Source organism: the organism of the source record quoted next, unplaced genomic scaffold, assembly GCF_019419815.1.
Source record: "Pyrus x bretschneideri cultivar Hongxiangsu unplaced genomic scaffold, Pyrus_bretschneideri_v1 Contig11, whole genome shotgun sequence".
NCBI classification, from domain to species: domain Eukaryota; kingdom Viridiplantae; phylum Streptophyta; class Magnoliopsida; order Rosales; family Rosaceae; genus Pyrus; species Pyrus x bretschneideri.
Window position 1 is genome coordinate 1257471 of NW_025999402.1, and position 21185 is coordinate 1278655.

The window sequence follows — 21185 nt, forward strand, 5'->3', positions numbered from 1 at the left end:
TACTACGGATTAGTGGTATTCCTCTTCACTTGTAAGTGCCAGAGACGAACTTGACTTAAATTATTGCTAGTCTATTGTGAGGCTTAGCACACTCATTCACCTCCTTAGTATAGATAATATCGTTAGGTCAAAAAAAAAAAAACAATTTCACAAGTGATAGTATAGAAAAGAGAAATATCTAGGATTTTAGGTATCCTTTCGGTGGACGAGGGGACATGTTTCATAACTTCTTCTCGAGAGCCTCCACTTCCCTATTCTATTCGATCTAGACAAGATATTAAATTCCTTGTCATGGTGCAATAATTTAAAGTGTGAGGTTCCCATGCATGTAGATGTCGAGTTGAAGAACCCACCACTAGTTATCTTTTAACATCATAAACTTAAAGACTTTATGTGCAACCGGTTGTTAGTAAGCGTATGCACAAAAGATAGCAAAGTAGGACTCACTAGTCACAAAAAATTTGTTTGCATGAAATTTGTATTTAAAAATGGCTACGTATCATGCGAGCCTCGCGCGACTACAATATGAAATACACACTTCCCGCTACGAGTGCATGAAGAATTTTCTTTTCCTACGTAATCACAGCTGAATCCTACGACATCATAACTTGTAAGTGGGTATCAAAATTTGGGATCTGGATTATCTGCCCTTTCCATCCCATACCATTCTTATCCCCTTTTATTTATGTGGTCACGGTTAAGTCATGTTAACATTTTATATTTTTATTACTTTTTATCTTATTATTTCTATAAAAAAATTAATATAAAATATTAACGTGGCTTAATCGTAATCACAAAATATAGAAAGGAATGAAAAATGTATAAGATGGAGTGGACAGACAATTCAGGTCGCAGAATTTGTTATAGTGTCTGAACGTTTCATGACTGGTGAACAGAGATTAGGTTAGGTTAGGTAACAAGTCATTCTCATAGACTTAAGAGTCAACATAAAATGACGCACTCGCTTTAATTAATAACGATTAATAATAATTGCTTTTGACTAATATAAGCACCCGTTTACCATCATAATCCAAATACAAGCATATGTCATTACTGTTTTACTTTTACCGCACCAAAATTACTTTTTTTTTTTGAGCAATCCATACTGTTTACATTAAGGAAGAGGAGAGTGAGCTTAGCTTCACATTAAATTAGTAATAATGTGATTTAAATTCTCTTTTGACGAGAATTGAATTAAGATCTCTCACTTACAATTGAAAATGACTACTACTAAATCGTAGTACTAAGCAGCCCAAAATTACTATTTTCTCTCTACAATCATTATGGCTTCGCTATACGGTAAAAAAGCAAAAATATTTCTAAGTATATATTGTAGAAACTGTGAGGAGACTATTATTCTTTATTATATTTTTTAAACCACAGGATGTGGCGATTGATAATTGAATTTTATTTATAACAATTTAAAGAATAAATCTAATTTTTAAACGACACGTCATATATTTTACAAAATACAATCTAAAAGAAGGTATATATATATACAATCTAAAAAGAAGGTGTGTGTATATATATACCCTAAATGCATGGGATAGACATGATGTACGATCGCGCAACGTGGACGGTGGATATCAACCAATCTCTCCTTCCCTGCGCTATAAATTGAGGGTCATGGGCTCCCCTGTATACTCATTCAAAACAGAGTTGTGGTTGTCTGCTTTATTGTTATCAAATCAATCAAACTTTCCCTTCTGAATTTGTTTACCTCCAATCCCAAAAATGTCGTCGTGCTGCGGTGGTAAATGTGGTTGCGGGTCCAGCTGCAGCTGCGGCAGTGGCTGCAACGGGTAATCTTTCTAACTTTCTGTTTGTTTCCCGAGAACCTTGAAAAAGAAAATCCCAGAAAATATATCTACTCTGTTTTCGGTTTTTGATTATGCGGGTTCTTATTTCAGGTGTGGGATGGCACCTGATCTGAGCTACATGGAGGGGTCCACCACTGAGACCCTTTTCATGGGAGTTGCTCCTCAGAAGTCGTACGTATCTCATCTCTCAGAAAAATGAAATCCTAAATTATATTTGAAATTTGTAAATTGCAGATGTTGTGGTTATAATCTTGGAAATACGGAGAAACAGAACTGGATGGACGCTAAACAGACAATAAAAATTATAAAACAACAATAGAAGGGTAAAAAATCGTGACTTATGTACGGCTTATTGGCCATTTTGCGTGATCCAGTTCTTTTTTTCAGATTAAAAGTTTGTAATCGGTTTTATTTACGCTAATCGGGCTAACCATTTGTTGATTAATTTGTAAATTGGGCTCTGATTTGCAGGCACTTTGAGGCATCTGAGATGGGAGTTGCTGCTGAGAACGGATGCAAGTGCGGGGATAGCTGCACCTGCAACCCCTGCAAGTGCGGCAAGTGAGTGACAGATGTCACCTTCTGACGAAGCAAGAGAATCGTGGGGCTTCTATGTTTAGCAGTAGTAATCTATGTGTGTGTCTGGTAATTATGATCCCAATGTACCAAGGTCGTGTTGTTAGAATAAAGTAGCCATGGCTTGCCCTCTGACCTGCAGATCCACTAGGCTAGGATCTGGTGAGGATGATTCTAGGTTATGGCTGCTTGTGTCTGTTTTCTATCATGTGTTGTGTAGAGTTGGATCATGTTGTGTGTGATGAAATGAATGAAAAACTTGCTTTGTTTACTTTAATTTTTGGAGTCGGTTTACTTTTTAGATTCGAACTCTTAGTCGATCTGATGCGATAATTTTTTTTTTTGTTTGGGATTCAAGAGGAGAGGAACCACCACCCAATGGTACTTTTACAAAACCGTAGTCACTGGTGCCCTCCACCTTCTCAGTACTATCGAGCCGCAAATCCACTCTCAATCCTTATCGAGGAATTTTTTGCCATTTTTGTAAGCAGTTCAATGGAAAGGCTGGAACTTATGATTATGCCATGATATGTGATGTAAAATCATATTACAGTTTATTAATTTATGTTGGAATTTGTTTTCTTTGGGTCTGCTACGCTGCAGGAGTTGGGATTCCGGGAAGCTGTACTGGAAATGCCTGTATGCCAGAAGACACTGATGCGAAGAGTGACAAATCTAACGTAAGTTTGAGCAAAATAATTTCTGACAGTGCATTATTGGATATTAATTTCTTTTCGTGTTCAAAAATTGTACTTGAATGAGTGGATAGACAAAAGCAGCATTTGGTTTGATTTTATCAGGGTGAAGAAAAGACGAGGCAGTTCATTCCAGCATTTGGTTTGATAATATCTTCCGCTTACTACAATCTACAAAAACTATATCATGATTTTTTATATAGGCCACTGCCAGGTTGCAAAAAAAATTATACAACAAAATCAACTTATTATAAGAAATAGCTCGAAACAATTTGAGCTCGGTATCGAGCTCAAACTTTTAAGCTTGCTTAAGCTTGACTCGTATGTAAGAGTAAGCCAAGTCTAACTTAAGCTCGTAAAGAATTAAACAAGTCAAACTTAAACACATTGATATTCGGTTGAGCTTGATTCGTTTATAACCCTTATGAGAGGATGTGTATATCCTTCGCCATTCCTTATCAGAAAGGGACTCCAATTGTCCCCCGTCCAAAGCAAACGAACGAATTGGTACATCACGTGTCATTATACAAATGATGAGATATGTATGTTAAAAAGTTAATAACTTAAAAAATAAAATTTATCACCACTTATATAAAAGCAAGTTGTGTACTATTCGTATTCCCGTCGTAATGAAAATTTTATCTTGCATTTGAGGCCTACCACAATATACTGCCCATTACTGAGAAAGAGTGTGGGCCCAACTTTTGTCCACTCTTGCTTGAAGGGCCTTCCCCTTCCCAATGTAAAAAAGGAAGACGCATGGGGCACTAACAATGACAGGTCTTTTGGCCCATGTGTTGCACTTTACACCCTTAAATCATGCTTTAAATCGCTTAGTACTACGATTTAATAGTATTTCTCTTCACTTATAAATAAGAAGTCTTATGTTCGATTCTCGTCAAAAATGAATTTAAACCACATTATTACTAACTCATTATGAGGTTAAACCCATCGTCCTCCCTTAGTATAAATAATATTGTTTGTTAAAAAAAAAATCATAACTTAGTACCTTTTTTTCCTCTCCCTTTTATGTACATTAGTATGAGATCTGAATTCGAAACGTCTCTCAATAAGCGAAGTATTACCAGATTAAAAGCTAGTTAATAAAAATTCCGAGTGAGTTTGAAACCGAGAGTGCAATTATATGAAAATGAGGGTGATAGTCAACTTCCTCGTCTCCTTAGTGTAGATATTATCAATTGTTCAAAAAAAAAAAAAATTTCATGCCACTTAGTACTACGGACTAGTGGTATTCGTCTTCACTTGTAAGTGCCAGAGACAAACTTGACTCAAATTATTGCTAGCCTATTATGAGGTTTAGCACACTCCTCCATCCCCTCAGTATATATAATATCGTTGGTTCAAAAAAAAAAAAAAAACAATTTCACAAGTGATAGTATAGAAAAGAGAGATATCTAGGATTTTAGTTATCCTTTCGGTGGACGAGGGGACATGTTTCATAACTTCTTCTCGAGAGCCCCCACTTCCCCATTCTATTCGATCTAGACAAGATATTAAATTCCTTGTCTTGGTGCAATAATTTAAAGTGTGAGGTTCCCATGCATGTAGATGTCGAGTTGAAGAACCCACCGCTTGTTATCTTTTAGCATCATAGACTTAAAACTTTACGTACAACCGGTTGTTTGTAAGCGTATGCATAAAAGATAGCAAAGTAGGACTCACAAGTCACAAAACATTTGTTTGCATGAAATTTGTATTTAAAAATGGCTACGTATCATGCAAGCCTCACGAGACTACAATGTGAAATGCACACTTCCCGCTACGAGTGCATGAAGAATTTTCTTTTCCTACGTAATCACAGCTGAATCCTACGCCATCATAACTTCTAAGTGGGTACCAAAATTTGGGATCTGGATTATCTGCCCTCCCCATCCCATATCATTCTTATCTCCTTCTATTTCTGTGGTCACAATTAAGCCACGTCAACATTTTATATTCTCATTACTTTTTGTCTTATTATTTTTATAAAAAAATTAATATAAAATGTTAACGTAACTTAATCGTAACCACGTAATATAGAAAGAGATGAAAAGGGTACAAGATGAAGTGGACAGACAAACATGGTCGCAGAATTTGTTATCGCGTCTGAACGTTTCAATTTCATGACTGGTGAACAGAGATTAGGTTAGGTTAGGTAACAAGGCATTCTCATAGACTTAAGAGTCAACATAAAATTTCGCACTCGCTTTAATTAATAATGATTAATAATAATTACTTTTGACTAATATAAGCACCCGTTTACCATCATAATCCAAATACAAGCGTATGTCATTACTGTTTTACTTTTACCGAACCAAAGTTACTTTTTTTTTTTTTTTGAGCAATGCATACTGTTTACATTAGGGAAAGGAGAATGAGTTTAGCTTCTTATTAGATTAGTAATTATGTGATTCAAATTCTTTTTTTGCGAGAATCGAACTAAGATCTTTCACTTACAAATGAAGATGACTACTATTAGATCGTAGTACTAACTGACCCAAAGTTACTATTTTCTCTCTACAATCATTATCGCTTGGCTATATGTTAAAAAAGCAAAAATATTTCCAAGTATATATTGTAGAAACAGTGAGGAGACTATTTTTCTTTATTATATTTTTTAAACCATAAAATACGGCAATTGATAATTAAATTTTATTTATAACAATTTAAAGAATGAATTTAACTTTTAAACGGCACATCATATATTTTACAAAATACGATCTAAAAGAAGGTATATATATATATATATATACACACACACACACACAATCTAAAAAGAAGGTGTATATATATACCCTAAATGCATGGGATAGACATGATGTCCGATCGCGCAACGTGGACGGCGGATATCAACCAATCTCTCCTTCCCTGCGCTATAAATTGAGGGTCATGGGCTCCCCTGAATACCCATTCAAAACAGAGTTGTGGTTGTCTGCTTTATTGTTATCAAATCAATCAAACTTTCCCTTCTGAATTTGTTTACCTCCAATCCCAAAAATGTCGTCGTGCTGCGGTGGTAAATGTGGTTGCGGGTCCAGCTGCAGCTGCGGCAGTGGCTGCAACGGGTAATCTTTCTAACTTTCTGTTTGTTTCCCGAGAATCTGGAAAAAGAAAATCCTAGAAAATATATCTACTCTGTTTTCGGTTTTTGATTATGCGGGTTCTTATTTCAGGTGTGGGATGCCACCTGATGTGGGCTACATGGAGGGGTCCACCACTGAGACCCTTGTCATGGGAGTTGCTCCTCAGAAGTCGTACGTATCTCATCTCTCAGAAAAATGAAATCCTAAATTATATTTGAAATTTGTAAATTGCAGATGTTGTGGTTATAATCTTGGAAATACGGAGAAACAGAACTGGATGGACGCTAAACAGATAATAAAAATTATAAAACAACAATAAAGGAGTAAAAAATCGTGACTTTTGTACGGTTCGTTGGCTATTTTGCGTGATCCAGTTTTTTTTTTTTTTTTAATTAAAAGTTTGTAACCGGTTCTCTAATCGGGCTAACCATTTGTTGATGAATTTGTAAATTGGGCTCTGGTTTGCAGGCACTTTGAGGCATCTGAGATGGGAGTTGCTGCTGAGAACGGATGCAAGTGCGGGGATAGCTGCACCTGCAACCCCTGCAAGTGCGGCAAGTGAGTGACAGATGTCACCTTCTGACGAAGCAAGAGAAGCGTGGGGCTTCTATGTTTAGCAGTAGTAATCTATGTGTGTGTCTGGTAATTATGATCCTAATGTACCAAGGTCGTGTTGTTAGAATAAAGTAGCCGTGGCTTGCCCTCTGACCTGCAGATCCACTAGGCTAGGATCTGGTGAGGATGATCCTAGGTTATGGCTGCTTGTGTCTGTTTTCTATCATGTGTTGTGTAGAGTTGGATCATGTTGTGTGTGATGAAATGAATGAAAAACTTGCTTTGTTTACTTTAATTTTTGGAGTCGGTTTACTTTTTAGATTCGAACTCTTAGTCGATCTGATGCGATATTTTTTTTTTTGTTTGGGGTTCAAGAGGAGAGGAACCACCACCCAATGGTACTTTTACAAAACCATAGTCACTGGTGCCCTCCACCTTCTCAATACTATCGAGTCACAAATCCACTCTCAATCGTTATCGATGAATTTTTTGTGTATCCTGGACTTAAGGGCAAAAAGTGCCCCACTTGTGGGGATAGCGCAAGTTGTTCGTTTTCAAGTCAAGCCTAGTGGAAAAGGATCCTCGCCTGATCTATTTTCTAGAAATCCTATAGATTTCGTGATCATGGTTGTTCATCGTACATCGTGCGATCAATTTTCGTTATGTATTATTTATATTTAATTTTAAATTTTAAATTTTAAAATGATTTCTAGGTATTATTTATATTTAATTTTAAATTTTAAAATAATTTATGATCTCACGATGTACGATGAACGGTCATAATCACAGGATTTCTAAGATTTTCAAGGAAAAGAATCTTCCTTTTCCAAGCCCAGTATCCCTATCCCCATCCTTAACCGTCAATAAAAATTCTATGGTGCTTTGGTGTATACGGTATTTGATATGTGTTAATTGTCAGATTTTAATTTCTCTTTTTGATAAAAAAATTAATGATTAAAAGACCTGAAAAACCCGATAGTCCAGAATATTATAGAAAATCGTATATATGAAGAAGAAAACACAAAAGAAGAATTAGATTAGAGTTGTAAATATGACATTACATTTAACTGATTGTGCACTACAAAAAAGGGTCTGATGAACGCTACACAAATCGACACAAACATGTTCTTTTTGTCTTTTACAATCACATGTGCAATCCAAATCAGTAAGGAATCTGATGGGCCAATGTTACAGAGTCTGCTTCACAAGACTATAAATCTCCGTAGGGCTGCCGCCTCTCATCGGGTCAGACCAACGTGCGGTTGGTGGATTACAATACAAGAGGTTTCCCAATGATTTTTGTGAGAGGTGCTTTAGAGTTGGACGTTGTCGGACACCCCTACCCGAGGTCACGCTTACTTGACCTGTAAAATATCTGAGCAGCTGGGTGTTGCCTTTATTTGCTTATCAAGTACCCCTACTGCAGCTTTATTAAACAGGTTGACAATCTGTAGGAAAAAAAATTAATTAGAGCAGATTAGTAATCAGTCATTCATCTTTTAATGGGAATTGTAGTGAAACTCTCTTAGGATCACCTGCTTAGTTGAGAGACCTATTTTCTCCAAATCGTTCAGCTGAAACATGCAACATGCAACATCAGAATTACTCATTTAATGCAATTCAAAATTTCTCTGTATCGTTCCAATTTTATCAGATATCACCCGAAGGGACAAGTGTATTTCGAAATTCATCTATGCCTAAACCTTACGAAACTTGCTTACCGATTTTAAAGGGCTTGTTTCTCTGAGCTCAAGTATGTATTCAGCCATTTTGGCTCCTATTCCCTGGACGATGATGAACACAAGAAAAAGAAAATTTTAGAAGGCAACAAGTTATTTTAAGAACACGGAGATGCAGTGTTACGATACCAACCCTCAACTCTAGCAGCTCTTCCCTGCAGTTGCGAAAACCAGTCGAAATATTAGGTTCATTTTGTATGATTGAGAGTGCAAAATGCAAGAAACGATGAAGTTTCAAATGAGGATAAGGATTTTACCTTTTGGCTGTGTTCAAGAAGTCAATATACTCTTGAAGTAGGAAATTCTGCACAATTATTAAAAACCAAAAACATAGATGAAAACTCACATTATTGAAGCGCTAAGACTTATCGATTTGTATGCAATGAATGTACCTTTATGTTTGATCCGCAAGCAGTGAATTTATCAAGTGGGGTGCCTGTTATTTGGAACATGTTTTTCGTGCAGGTCGCTAAAGAGGGAGTTTTCGGAGTGCAATCTCCATTTGTGACTAGAGGTTCATTGAGGGGCTTTTGATTTATATTGGTGTTGACTGGGGAGAGAGCTTTTCTCAAGGAACTTCCCGGCGAGTTTCCCTCCTGGTTTGATGGCTCACCTACGCATATATACAATGAAATATTACAAATATTCAATTTGTTTAGATTGTTTGAAATTTTAAGTAGCATAGTAAGTAATAAATCCATAGAGAGTGGAAAAGTACCATGTAAACTTGTATTGGATTCGAATATGGATCCACCACCTCCAGCATTGCCCTCTTGTTTATTATCCTTAGCGGCGAATTGGAGGTTCTGGAAAGCAATTCCAACTCATAAATACACATCAAACACAAGATAAACAAACTCAAAAAGAACTTAGCAGCTTCTCATCCCCAAGTGGAGCTGCAAAACTCAAACTTTCAAATAATATGCCATTTCATGAATTGTCGTAAAAAACAAAGTTTCACAATACATGGTAGAGTAAGAATAAGAATGTATCGAATATGCTATAACGTAGTTCTAACTTTATCATTTCCATCTATGTACTCGCTAAAATTTAGTAATTACCTCCAAATTGGAATCAACTACACTTTCATTGTCAAATATGTTCCTCATAGGCATAGTGATTTTCCTGCAAAAAATTTTAACAATCAGACAAAAGTGCCTAGTGCATAGGATGAAGATATACAATTCAACTAGTTGCTAGTTGTTGTACCTTTCTTTTGCAGTACAGGCACTTCTGTTTGTATTAACCTTGGATTTCATAGAACTGAGGTTGATGTTGGGTCTCTTGACATTGGCAATAGAAGAACCACGAGTTTTCCCCAACAAGGGAGAACTGAATGCTTCAATTCTTCGTGCACTCTTCGTCTTTCCTCTTGATTCAAGCCAAGCACGAAGTTTGGCTTCCATGTCAACTTTAACCTTCGGTGTCTCTAGCTTGTGAGCTGAAGGAACAAAGTTGGTAATGTGACGTGACCGAGCTGCCAAGCTGACAGTATGAACAGACTCTTGGTACTCTCCTGGATTCTATTATCAAAGAAAATTGTTTCCAATATAAGTTCCAAAGTAATAATAATAAGAGCAGGCCAGATGAAAGCACTTCTATTCAAATGCGAATTCAAACTACTCACCAAGCAAGTAATCATCAAAGCCTGACTCATCCCACCTAATGAGTCTTGCAAAATACGAGTCAATTTACTCTCTCTATAGGGCACTCGGGATAAGTTGTTGTTCAGTGCATAAATGACATTCGATAATGCAAACAAGGACTGGTTAATCTTCGCACTCTCTTGGAGACGAATCCCTTCGTTGAAAGTTCTTCTATTGTCTTCATTGCCTGGGTGAAATACACATGTAGATTATATAAAAGAAAGACAGACCATAAACAAATCTAATTTCCAATTGATTTTTACTTACGTAAGCTACAGGAAAAAGGTTAGAAGTAAGAAAAGACCTGCTAGATCAATGAGATTCAACTTCCCAGTAACGAAATCCCCAGAACCATCATCATGAGGAGTGGAAACGGCGATCACAAGGACCCCATGGCTCCTACTAGAGACATCATTGAGACCCGTATGTGCAGTTTTCCGCCTCTGAATCCCACAAGAAAAGGCCTCGTAAAACTCAGACATGGACTTTACAGGCACCCGAGAAAGTCCCCTGAGATGAATCTGCCCATCTTTGTCATCCAAAACCGTAATTTCCTTGGCTTTGATCTCTAACAGGTCATAACACCTGTCCATATAGACCTCATAGTATGAAAGCTCTACTGAGCTTCCTGTGCTCAGGCACATAGACAGGATTTTGGACATGGCCAGTGGCATTAAACCCGGCATCTCATCCGTTCCCTGGAACATAAATCACATGCTGAAATTAAGCATTACAGAAGGAAATGCTTCAGAACAACAAGCTACATTTAGTTACTCAAACCTATCATAATTCAGAATTTTCATTTCTTTTCGGGGATAATTACAGATAAAGTTCAGTATTCATTGATCCTAATGCATTTAAGTTCCATAGGCAGAATTATCCAGATTAATGCAATTACTAAAGTTTCATATGTGGGCAGACGCTGGTGTAGCCACATTGGGTAGAGCAGATGTGGTCCCCCTCCGCGCAATTTAATTAGTTTAAAAAATAAAATAGAACATCGATTATATAAAAAGAAAAGATTTTTTTTTTCTTCATATTTCTGGATAATTCAAATTCAAAATTGATTTTTTACCAAAAGAAGCAAAAAAATTCAAACCTGCATAGTGTAAGTCTTTCCACTTCCAGTAGCTCCGTAGGCAAACACCGTCGCATTGCAGCCATGAAAGAGTCCCGGAATCAAAGGGAACACTTCTCTACTGAAGATCCGGCCAACATTGTTGTCCTCTTGGGCAAAGAAGGAGTCCAACCGATAGCACTCGTTTCGGCTACACCTCGAAAGGAAAAATCAGCACCCACCATCAAAACCCAGCTCCCCTAATAAAAAAACCCAAAAATATGCTTCCAATTTATCTGACTGAAAATCAGAAAATTCATCACCTTGTATCTTTATCTTTGAGATAAACGACCACTTCTTCGGCAGAGGAATCGGATTGTTGTTCGACAACAGAGGCGCACGGCGTCTGATCTCCGTTACCTGCAGCGATCTCTCGGAGAAGAAAAGGGCGCACCCGCACGATGACTCTGACCTTCGAAATTGAATTGGGGTTCGCGGATTTTACTGGAGTTGCAGAAGTACTGTCAAGTAATCGACCAACCTCCATTGGAACAAAGGAAAGAGCTCAGCTTGTATTTCAAGAGGGAGAATTGGGAAATTGCAGAACGGTCTGTAACTGAAAGATGAAGACTTTGAGGGAAGAGGAGGTTTGAAACTATTAATCGAACGTTGGGCCTTTTTCAGTTTGAATTTTTGGGATTTAGATCCTCTCCAGATCCCCTCCCTGGGGATCTCGGGGATCAAGACACAACGACCGTTCATCAACGATCGTGCGGCCATAAGTAGATTCTTTTTAGGCAAATCGAGATTGCTTTATTTTTAAAAATATAAAAATCATTTAATTATGACCGCACGATCTTTGATGAACGGTCCTTGTGCTTTGATTCCCGGCATCCCCAGGGAGGGGATCTGGAGAGGATCATAATCCGAATTTTTGGATTAGGGTGCGGACTTGGCCGGTGGGCCTCGTCTGTGGTGGGGCCTATTTCTTACTCTTTGAGAAATGTTTGCCGTTTGGAAACTGCTTTGACAGGATAAGACGATGTATAAAGAAATGTCAAATTATAACAGTTAAATTACGGTTAATGATTGATGTGATAACCTAAGGTTTTATGTAAAATTTTGTAGCTAACTAAATTGTCAAATGTTATTTTTTTATTAATATAAAGCTTTAAATAGTTGTATTTATTAAAAAAATTGTTGAAACAAAATTTTCATTGGTTGAAATATTAGTAGAATAAGGGACTTACTACTAAAATTAATTTAAAAAAGTTTGACATTGATGTCAAATTTGACTCATAATAAAAAAAACTTTCAAATCTAGTCAGCAAATAACATTTTAATTGGAATGTTTTTTTTGTTTTTTTTTTAATTTTTAAAATAAGGTTAGAAATGCTTTTGATTATTTAAAATGAATTCTTGTGTTTTGACCGTCAAACATGATTTGTACCCGCGTAGAGTTAAGTGACATCGAAATATAGGAATTCTATTTCTTTCTGAGCAAGTCGAATAGTCCACTTAATTCAACTATCGGACACAAAAAAATACTGTCTAAATGGTTGTATGGCTCTATTGGTTTAGCCGACCGCAAGTTATAATTTCCTCCCAAATAGGAGCAATTATATTGTACACCCGAACGTAAACTTCATTAGTCCAACCCATCCACACACAGAGGCAGAGCTAGTCCCAACTCATGTCGTATAAGGAAGGCGTACAACATAAGCAATATGGTCATCATTTTTGCATGAAAATTACTTCCATCGATTTCAAATATCAAAAATTAAGTGAAAAATTACTTTGTATCATTAACACCACAGGTTGATAATATAACCGTACCATCAAGTTGCTCTCATGGATTTGCTTTGTCTATGGGCTCTCTCCGTGGACCCGCAACTCGTGAGACATAGCCGCATACGACTGGCACAGGCCCAAATGGCCGCATGGTCAGAATTTCAATTACCCAAAAGTTTGATGACCTGTCAGCAAGGCGGCGTAAATATGTGAAGGGTTTAAGACGGGCCGTAATTGGATATGCATTAAACCCTAAATCCCCAAAATTCTGGGAAATTGAACGAAGACGAAGATGGAGAAGGGCATGCTGTCCGCAGACTTGGAGGGTCTTCCCGAAGAAGACAAGCACAGAATGGCCACCTTGATCGACCAACTCCAGATTCGCGACAGGTTTTCTGATTTTTTTTTTTTTTTTTTTTTGGAATGCAGTGTTTTTGTTTATTTTTCTGTTTTCCTGAAAATATTGAATTTATTCTCAGTAATTTGTAATTAGTGAGGCATGTTCTTGCTGTTGTGCATGATAGATTGAAGTTTTAGAAAAATACCCACAAAATTAAGTTGTTAATTGTTAGCAGGAAAGTTGGAATTAGGATGTGATTCAAATGTACATCTTCAGTTCGGCTCACGGTTTTGATGGTGAGCTGGGCCAAACCGAACCATGCCCGCCCCTGCTGATTTCTGTGACTTTTGTTGAAAATGCAGTCTGAGGATGTACAATTCATTGGTGGAGAGATGCTTTACCGACTGCGTGGACACCTTTCAGCGCAAATCGCTGACGAAGCAAGAGGATACCTGTGTTCGTAGGTGTGCTGAGAAGTTCCTAAAGCACTCGATGCGCGTTGGCATGAGGTTTGCAGAGCTTAATCAAGGAGCAGCTACTCAAGAGTGAGCTAAGCTCTATGTATGACTCATTTTTGGTATGGAAGTCCTGAAAACTGCTCGAATTGGTTTATGGAAGTTGCAATTTGTTTAGCATTGGTTCTTGAATTATGTTTCTTACACTGAATATATTTGTACCTTTTCAAAGAAGAAATATTGTTCGTGAGGTTTTACAGTTAAGCTGGAATTAGACATGAATTAGTATGATTTACGATTTTCCTTTTTTCGTGCGTATCATATCGGATTATCTGGTGGGGTAAAATGTCAAGTGAATTTACAATAAGAAAAAGTGATTAACTGGGTTTGTGTTATTAGCTTGATTAGCTTGCTTTTCAGGAAAGGAAAATACTTGGTTTCGTACTTCTCATTCATGTTTACAATTAAATCTCTGTTTGGTGCATGCAGAAACTATTTCTTGTGTGCATTTTATGAGTCAAATTTGTATACGTGTTAAACTGCGATTGACAGTTGGGAAGGAATGGCTCATTTACCTATATAGAAACTTAGATTGTGTGGTTTTGTTAATTGATAAAGTCCTCAACTGAGAAAAAAATGAGTATACGATTTGGAACTGATAGACCCTGATGCATCCTCTTATTCTTGATACCCAGATCCTTTTTTACCTTTTTAAGTTAGAACTTGACTTTGGTTGGCAGTGATCTCGATAGTGAGCCAACAAAGAGATTTAGATTATTTGAGAAGAGAATTGGTTGGTAAATCATTGACTTCTGAGCTTCTTCTCCTTTGTGCTAAAGATGATAAAGATTACGATATGATTGTGAAAGTCTCTGGAGGACTAGAATAGGTAAACTTGAAGGGAGAGTACCTAACAGTAGACCTGTAAATGAGTCGGGTTTACAGTGACTGAAGGAGTTACTAGTTGGTCTCCCAGGCGTGGAGGTTCCAGCTTGACCTTGATGAGCAATCAGGCAGAAATGTGTTAAGGATAAGTATGATATCTGCCCAGTGTTGGATGCATTATGTAAGGAAGAAGGTGGTTGTTTGTAAACATTCCAAATGATGCTTTGTGGGGAAGCACTAGGATAGAAAGCTGTCAAACGCTTCTGGTTTGGAGTTCAAAAAAATTACATGGAGGTGACAAAAAAATCACTAGGAGAATGTGTTTCTATAGAAAAATCACTTTTGAATTTAAAGCACTTTTAAATTTTTGCTAAACATTCAAAAGTCTGGAGAGGCTTCTTTGGTGTCTATGAGTGGCTTGGATACCATAAATCGTTAGATTCAATGAATGCTAAATGAAGATTGGATGCCCGCTTACATTTTTTTTTTCTTTCGAAAGATGGATAAGCTATGGTGAAAACTTATCTCGACCAATTCTATTATTTTTGTAGGGATTAAGAGAGATCTGTTTCATATCTAATCCATCGTCTGCTGCACTTGAACAAAAAATGTAAATGACATCTGTTTTTTCATTCAATATCCATTAAAATTAGTGAGTTGTCCTATTTGAGGCAATCCTAAACGCAGGCAGATTTTCTGCCCTCTCACTTCCTGTGCCTTCTTGTTTTGTGTGGTTAAACCATGTCAACATTTTATATTGTTTTTTTATAGAGACAAAAGGACAAAAAAAAAAAAATAGCAATATAAAATGTTGATGTGGCTTAACCGTAACTACACAAACAGAAAGGCACAGGAAGTGGGAGGGCAGATAATCTACCTCTATCCTAAAAATTGCTTTTTATGGTTTCCAAAAAAAAAAAAAAAAAATGAAAAACCCCCTTTTTATATGTATATCTTAACTTGCCTTAATTTTATTCACCCCTTTTTATATGCATATCTTAATTCGTCTTAATTTTATTCAATTCAAAAGTTGTAATATAAAAGCTGTGTTCAATTGTAAGTGACTCTTTACCACAGTAGTTAAAAGAAGTTGAGTTCTTGCATGTCGGTATAGGTTTGAATTCCGTCATTGATGGTTAATCTAATAAAATCTATCGTTTGACAAAAAAAAAAAAAAAATTGTAAAAAAAATTAAACATACGTCTTGTTGAGAGTTTTTCCCGCCAACCAACGGTCCAGATCCACAAGATCAATACAATCACCCGGATAAAAACACCATCTCCACCGTCCAACGTCACCCATGATATGACGTTCCAGCCAACATGAATAATTTAATACCCTAAACCGCAATTTAATAATTAAAATGTCCCCTTCCAAACCACGAACCACGAACGCCTTTATTCCCCAATCCAACGGTCCACAAGTCCCCGCGCAACTAACCCCCCATCCAACTGCTCCAAACCCAGTTCAACATTAACAGAGGGCCTCAGAGTGCCGTTTGAGGTTCAAACTTTGGGTTAACGTTCTCAACGCGCCGTCATCCGCCGTTAACCGATAGGGTTTCCTAAACCTCGCAAAAGCCCAAATCTCCTTCGGTAACGGTAATTAACGGAGACGTCGGTGCACATATATTCGTTTAAAAATTTCTAAACTTTTTTTTGTAAGTATTTATATTATTTCCTCTACCCTCTGTCTCTTTCTCTCTCTTCGTTTCAACGGGCGAGGATTTTTCGAAACCAAAAAGCTCTCCTCTTTCTTTCATGTTTCAGAGAAGAAGGGTTCTGAAAATTCTATTGGGTTTAATCGATGAGCTCTAATTCAATTCCCGTCACTTCTTCGCAAGCAGAGGTATAACTCTCTTACTTTTTTCAGAAAATTGTTTTGTGTTTTCGAAAACTCTCGTTCTTGTTTTTGTGTTTTTGCTTTTCAATGGTTTTGCTGGGTTCGATCGAATTTTCACGATTTCTTAGACTTCAAGTTGCTTAGATTTGTGTTGAGTTTTCGATAAAAGCCCTAGAATTGTGTTTAATTTGCAGTTTTTTGATCTGAAGACGAGTTTTTAAGATCCGGGTCTTGCTTGTCTGGGTCTATGGCGGTAGGGTTTTGGAGATTTTGGAGTGAAGTTGGGGTCATTTTTAGGGTTTTAGGTGTTTTCGATCTGGTTTAGGGGTTTCTCGTGGAGGCTTTTGTTTTGTATATTTTTTTTTTTGGTATCTATTTATTGATAGGGATATTGGATTTTGGAGATTATTTATAGGAGGAGATGGCTGGGGCAAAATTAGAGGAGTGTTGCCTTGAGAATAAGCAATCCACGGCTGCTTCAAGCTCGTCTGTATCCCAAGGCAGTGGCAGTGGCAGTGGCAGTGCTATTATCAAGTCCCCAGGGGCTTGCAGCCCAGCATCTGCTTCTCCAACTCAACGGTACCTTCCCTCAATGCTTGACAGCTTTGATTTCGTTATAACTGTAGCGATATTCTCTATTTGAAAACCCTTCTTTTCATTAGCAGGTTCAGATTATGATTTCGGTGTTAATTTTTAGTTCCATGCATCTGCTTTTAGACATTATATAGTTTCCAATGGATATTTGTATCCTTACCGGATCAGAAATCGCTATGCTAGTATAATATTCCGTTTGACCAATTTGGATAGCTTATAATTGTCATCGACAGTGTTGTGGTAGTGAATTGACATATTGGTATTGATCTTTCAGGAGGACTAGTGGTCCTATTAGGCGAGCCAAAGGTGGTTGGACTCCTCAAGAGGTCAGCATTCATTTTGTACTTATGTTCACTTGTTTGTATTATCAGCCTGAAGCATGAATGGTTTTCGTGTTTGTTACTGAACTTACTGGGGGAGAGGTTCATAATTTTCAGTCATTAAATAATTAAAACTCTTAATGCCTGAAAAAGTCGCTGCTTTTAGACTAACTGGTTGTATTACTTATTTTATCAGCACTATCTCCCATTTTCGTATGTTGTTGCTATGATACATGTCGCTTCTGTTTTCTTAGTCACAACCCTTTTCAGGGCATGTTTCTAATTTTCAATAAATGTTGGATTGCCACAGGATGAGACATTACGGGTTGCCGTTGCAGCTTTTAAAGGGAAGAGTTGGAAGAAAATAGGTATGTCTCTCTCTTGAGTATTGTTTCTGATTTATGTTGCTGGTTTTCAAGGCACAAATGCAGCTTTTGGTTAGATTTTGTGTAGTTACATCTTTCAATAGCTATGGTGCTTTTAGGTGGCAGTGATTCTGCTCAGCAAATGTGCTTGACTAGTCTTTTAAATAGTAGAGATCTTGATAAATTAAAAGAAATCCAGTTTTGGTTGAATGCTAAGAATATATATTCTGAGCTCTGAAAATTCTAAGCAAGCACGTCATTGATGTCCCAAGAGGTTGAAACGAGTTACTTTTCATTCAATTGCCTGATTATATATTATACCTCTGTTGTTAATTTTCTGCTGTACCAACATACAGGCAACCAATATAATATATGAATTTTAAATAATGTGTATGCAGCTGAATTTTTTCCTGATAGATCGGAAGTGCAATGTCTGCATCGATGGCAGAAGGTTCTTAATCCAGAACTTGTTAAAGGACCCTGGACTCAAGAGGTTGGAACCTGATATCATATTTTCCTAATATGTTTTTACAGTGTAGGTATGAGCATTCAACTTTGTCTAACTCAACTTTCTCCTTACTCGTTTTATTTGTAGGAGGATGATAAAATAATTGAACTGGTAGCAAAGTATGGACCTACAAAATGGTCGTTGATAGCAAAGTCTTTGCCTGGTCGTATAGGGAAACAATGCCGAGAGAGGTAACCTCCATAAGCTTTTAATTATGTTTGACACCATCACCCTATGGTTATTATTAAGTTCTGATGTTATTGTCATATATGATCTGGAAATCTTGACCACTGTAATGCTGACCTGATTGATCATGTTTTCCTCAAAATGTTTTGCTCTGGAATTAACAATTATGCCATTTATTACTTATATAATTTTGTATAATGCTGATGCTTTATACATTTTAATGTTATTCATTCCATGGCATGTATCTTACAACTAATTTGTTCAGGAAACAAAAACAAATCGTTTGGGTAGTGTATATGCTTGTAACCCAGTTTTTCTCCCTTCAGGTGGCACAATCACTTGAATCCTGATATAAAGAAGGAGGCTTGGACGTTGGAGGAGGAATTAGCTCTTATGAATGCCCACCAGAAGCATGGGAACAAGTGGGCTGAAATAGCGAAGGTTTTACCTGGAAGGTATCTTTCTTGTTTGATTTGTTATTTATAAATGACATTAAGGTGCAAATTAGAGCAGCACTACAGAGATGTAGCCAATTTCAAAGACTACCGCTAATATGTGACATCAAGAACCTTTGAACAGTGGTCTTACAAGTTACATCTAATTTTCGGTTAAAACATTGTGAGAAATGCCAATTTCAGTGACGGATGATATTGTAATGCTGCCTGGAAACGACTGGTACCTAAGAAATTAATTTTTAAATAAAAATATCATCTTATAACTTGGAAACCACTGTTACCAAGTTCATTTTATTTTGTTGTGTGTATGCAGTGCTTACTAAGCCAAATGTTGTATTTAACTTTGTGTTTGCAGGACAGATAACGCAATAAAGAATCATTGGAATAGTTCCTTGAAGAAAAAACTTGAGTTCTATTTGGCTACTGGGAAACTTCCACCACCTCCGAAGTATGGCACCAAAGAGACAAGAACCAGTGCAACTAAAAAATTACTTGTTTGTTCAACTAAAGGATCGGATTCAACTGCTCAAACATCATCTGGAAATGCAGACATGTCTAAGCTAGATGAAGATGGAAAGGATCAGTTTGAGTCTGCCGCCCCACCTCAGGATATGGGTGCTTCACCAAGTGTTCATCCAAATGAATCTGCAGATTCTAAAGGTGTAGAATGTAAGCTGAGATTATCCTTTATGGATCTTAGCTGCTCTAACTCAGACTCAGGGCCAAAGTTTGAGAATTTCAGAGTAAACAGAAAGCCTCAGATTGAGAATTCTGTCATTAACAGCCAGTCAGAGTTGGAGAATTGTGTATTTAACAATCAATTAGACGAAGACAGAGTTAAGACAACATCTGTGCCAGTTGAAACTCCAGGATATGGTTCTTTGTACTATGAGCCGCCACCACCAGAAAGTTGTGCCCAATTCGATTCAGGTTTTTCAAACATGCATCACTTGCAGTATGATTACACCTCTAGTCCAAATTTATCACCTATAAGTTTCTTCACTCCTCCTTCTGCGAATGGCAGTGGTTTATGTAATCAAAGCCCTGAATCAATTTTGAAAATCGCTGCTAAGACCTTCCCCAATACTCCTTCCATTTTGCGAAAGAGAAAGACCATTGGCCAAGAACAATTGCCTGGTAATAAAGTTGCGATAGTGGATCAGTGAATCTGGGATAGTGGATTGTGAATCAGTCAGGGAACAGGAGAGACACAAAAACAGTGCAGAAGTTTCTGGGTCTCAAGATGGAAGTTCATGCGAGAGTCCAACTAATAATGGTATCAGTACAATTGGGTCTAATGGCAAGGCTTTTAATGCATCTCCGCCATACCGGTTAAGAGCTAGGAGGACTGCTGTTTTCAAGTCCGTGGAGAAACAGCTGGAGTTTACATGTGACAGAGTATGATGCTAATTCTAAGTCCGTGGAATTATCTGCAAATGGCAGCTCTGCTGTTATCAAAGACTCAACACATCCAACAAAAATGGGAGTGACCTAGGGCATGCACTGTAAGTTTCAGCTTTTGTTATAATTGTTCTCGAACTTATTTGTCTCTGATCTATCTTCATAAACTATTATCATCAAACTAAATCTTACAACCTTTGGTGTCGTCCTTTGTATAAGTAGTTATAGGATTCACACTTGGTAAACTGTTTTTCTATTTTATTTTTGAAACTTGATCTGACAAAGAAAACTGTCAAGCTCTAAATGCAAGATCTCTATATGACATAGAATTGCTTAGTCAAGTAGTGAATTATGATCGTAGATTATCTGGCCTTTCGATTTTATCGTATCGTTATATTTCTAATTACACACCTTACGAGGTATAGATTATACATACATGCATAGGTGACAACCTTGCAGAAGTAATTGATAGATTTTTGGTTTTCTGATAGAGGAATCAAAGTTGTCATTCCTTTCATTTTGTATTGAATCAGTTAATCATTTCGGAAATATATGCGGAAATCTGTAATATTCTTTTGTTTCCATAAGCAATAAGTAAGCTCGTTAAAGAACTACTGTATTGAAACAGTTAATCATTTTGGAAATATATGCAGAAATCTGTAATATTCTTTTGTTTCCATAAGCGATAAGTAAGCTGGTTAAAGAGCTATTGTTTTTGCAATCCTTGTTGTTTTCTCATTCTATCCACTCTAAATATACCCTTACTGTTAGCCCTTTTGTTTCGTGAATGTGTGTCTGATTTGATCTCCCTCTGTTTCAATTCAGGGACAAAGAAGGGCGATTCTTTTGACGTTGGCTGACACTGTTGAACT

The 21185-nt window shown here is 37.1% G+C and overlaps 4 protein-coding genes and 1 pseudogene across 4 annotated transcripts; 4 read left to right on the top strand and 1 right to left on the bottom strand.

Annotated features, from left to right (window-relative positions):
* The first annotated feature begins 1637 nt into the window (after window positions 1-1637).
* Window positions 1638-2673, top strand: LOC125472404 (metallothionein-like protein type 2). Its single transcript, XM_048573782.1, has 3 exons — window positions 1638-1802; window positions 1911-1991; window positions 2292-2673. Exons 1-3 carry the CDS (start codon window positions 1735-1737, stop codon window positions 2383-2385), a joined length of 243 nt encoding a protein of 80 aa, XP_048429739.1. The 5' UTR covers window positions 1638-1734; the 3' UTR covers window positions 2386-2673.
* Window positions 2674-5990: 3317 nt separating this feature from the next.
* LOC125472409 (metallothionein-like protein type 2) lies at window positions 5991-7024 on the top strand. Its single transcript, XM_048573788.1, has 3 exons — window positions 5991-6156; window positions 6265-6345; window positions 6643-7024. Exons 1-3 carry the CDS (start codon window positions 6089-6091, stop codon window positions 6734-6736), a joined length of 243 nt encoding a protein of 80 aa, XP_048429745.1. The 5' UTR covers window positions 5991-6088; the 3' UTR covers window positions 6737-7024.
* A 712-nt stretch (window positions 7025-7736) lies between these two features.
* On the bottom strand, window positions 7737-11805 carry LOC103941804 (kinesin-like protein KIN-10B). Its single transcript, XM_048572382.1, has 13 exons — window positions 11495-11805; window positions 11214-11382; window positions 10419-10812; window positions 10096-10301; window positions 9678-9991; window positions 9530-9593; window positions 9187-9274; window positions 8861-9081; window positions 8726-8772; window positions 8602-8623; window positions 8451-8513; window positions 8265-8303; window positions 7737-8177 (listed from the first exon to the last, which is right to left on the bottom strand). The coding sequence occupies exons 1-13, from the start codon at window positions 11716-11718 to the stop codon at window positions 8085-8087; spliced, it is 1944 nt and encodes a 647-aa protein (XP_048428339.1). The 5' UTR covers window positions 11719-11805; the 3' UTR covers window positions 7737-8084.
* Window positions 11806-13190: 1385 nt separating this feature from the next.
* LOC103941806 (mitochondrial import inner membrane translocase subunit Tim9-like) lies at window positions 13191-14064 on the top strand. The gene is made up of 2 exons (XM_009352004.3): window positions 13191-13352; window positions 13665-14064. The coding sequence occupies exons 1-2, from the start codon at window positions 13255-13257 to the stop codon at window positions 13849-13851; spliced, it is 285 nt and encodes a 94-aa protein (XP_009350279.2). The 5' UTR covers window positions 13191-13254; the 3' UTR covers window positions 13852-14064.
* Window positions 14065-16313: 2249 nt separating this feature from the next.
* LOC125472410 lies at window positions 16314-20412 on the top strand (annotated as a pseudogene).
* The last annotated feature ends 773 nt before the right edge of the window (window positions 20413-21185 follow it).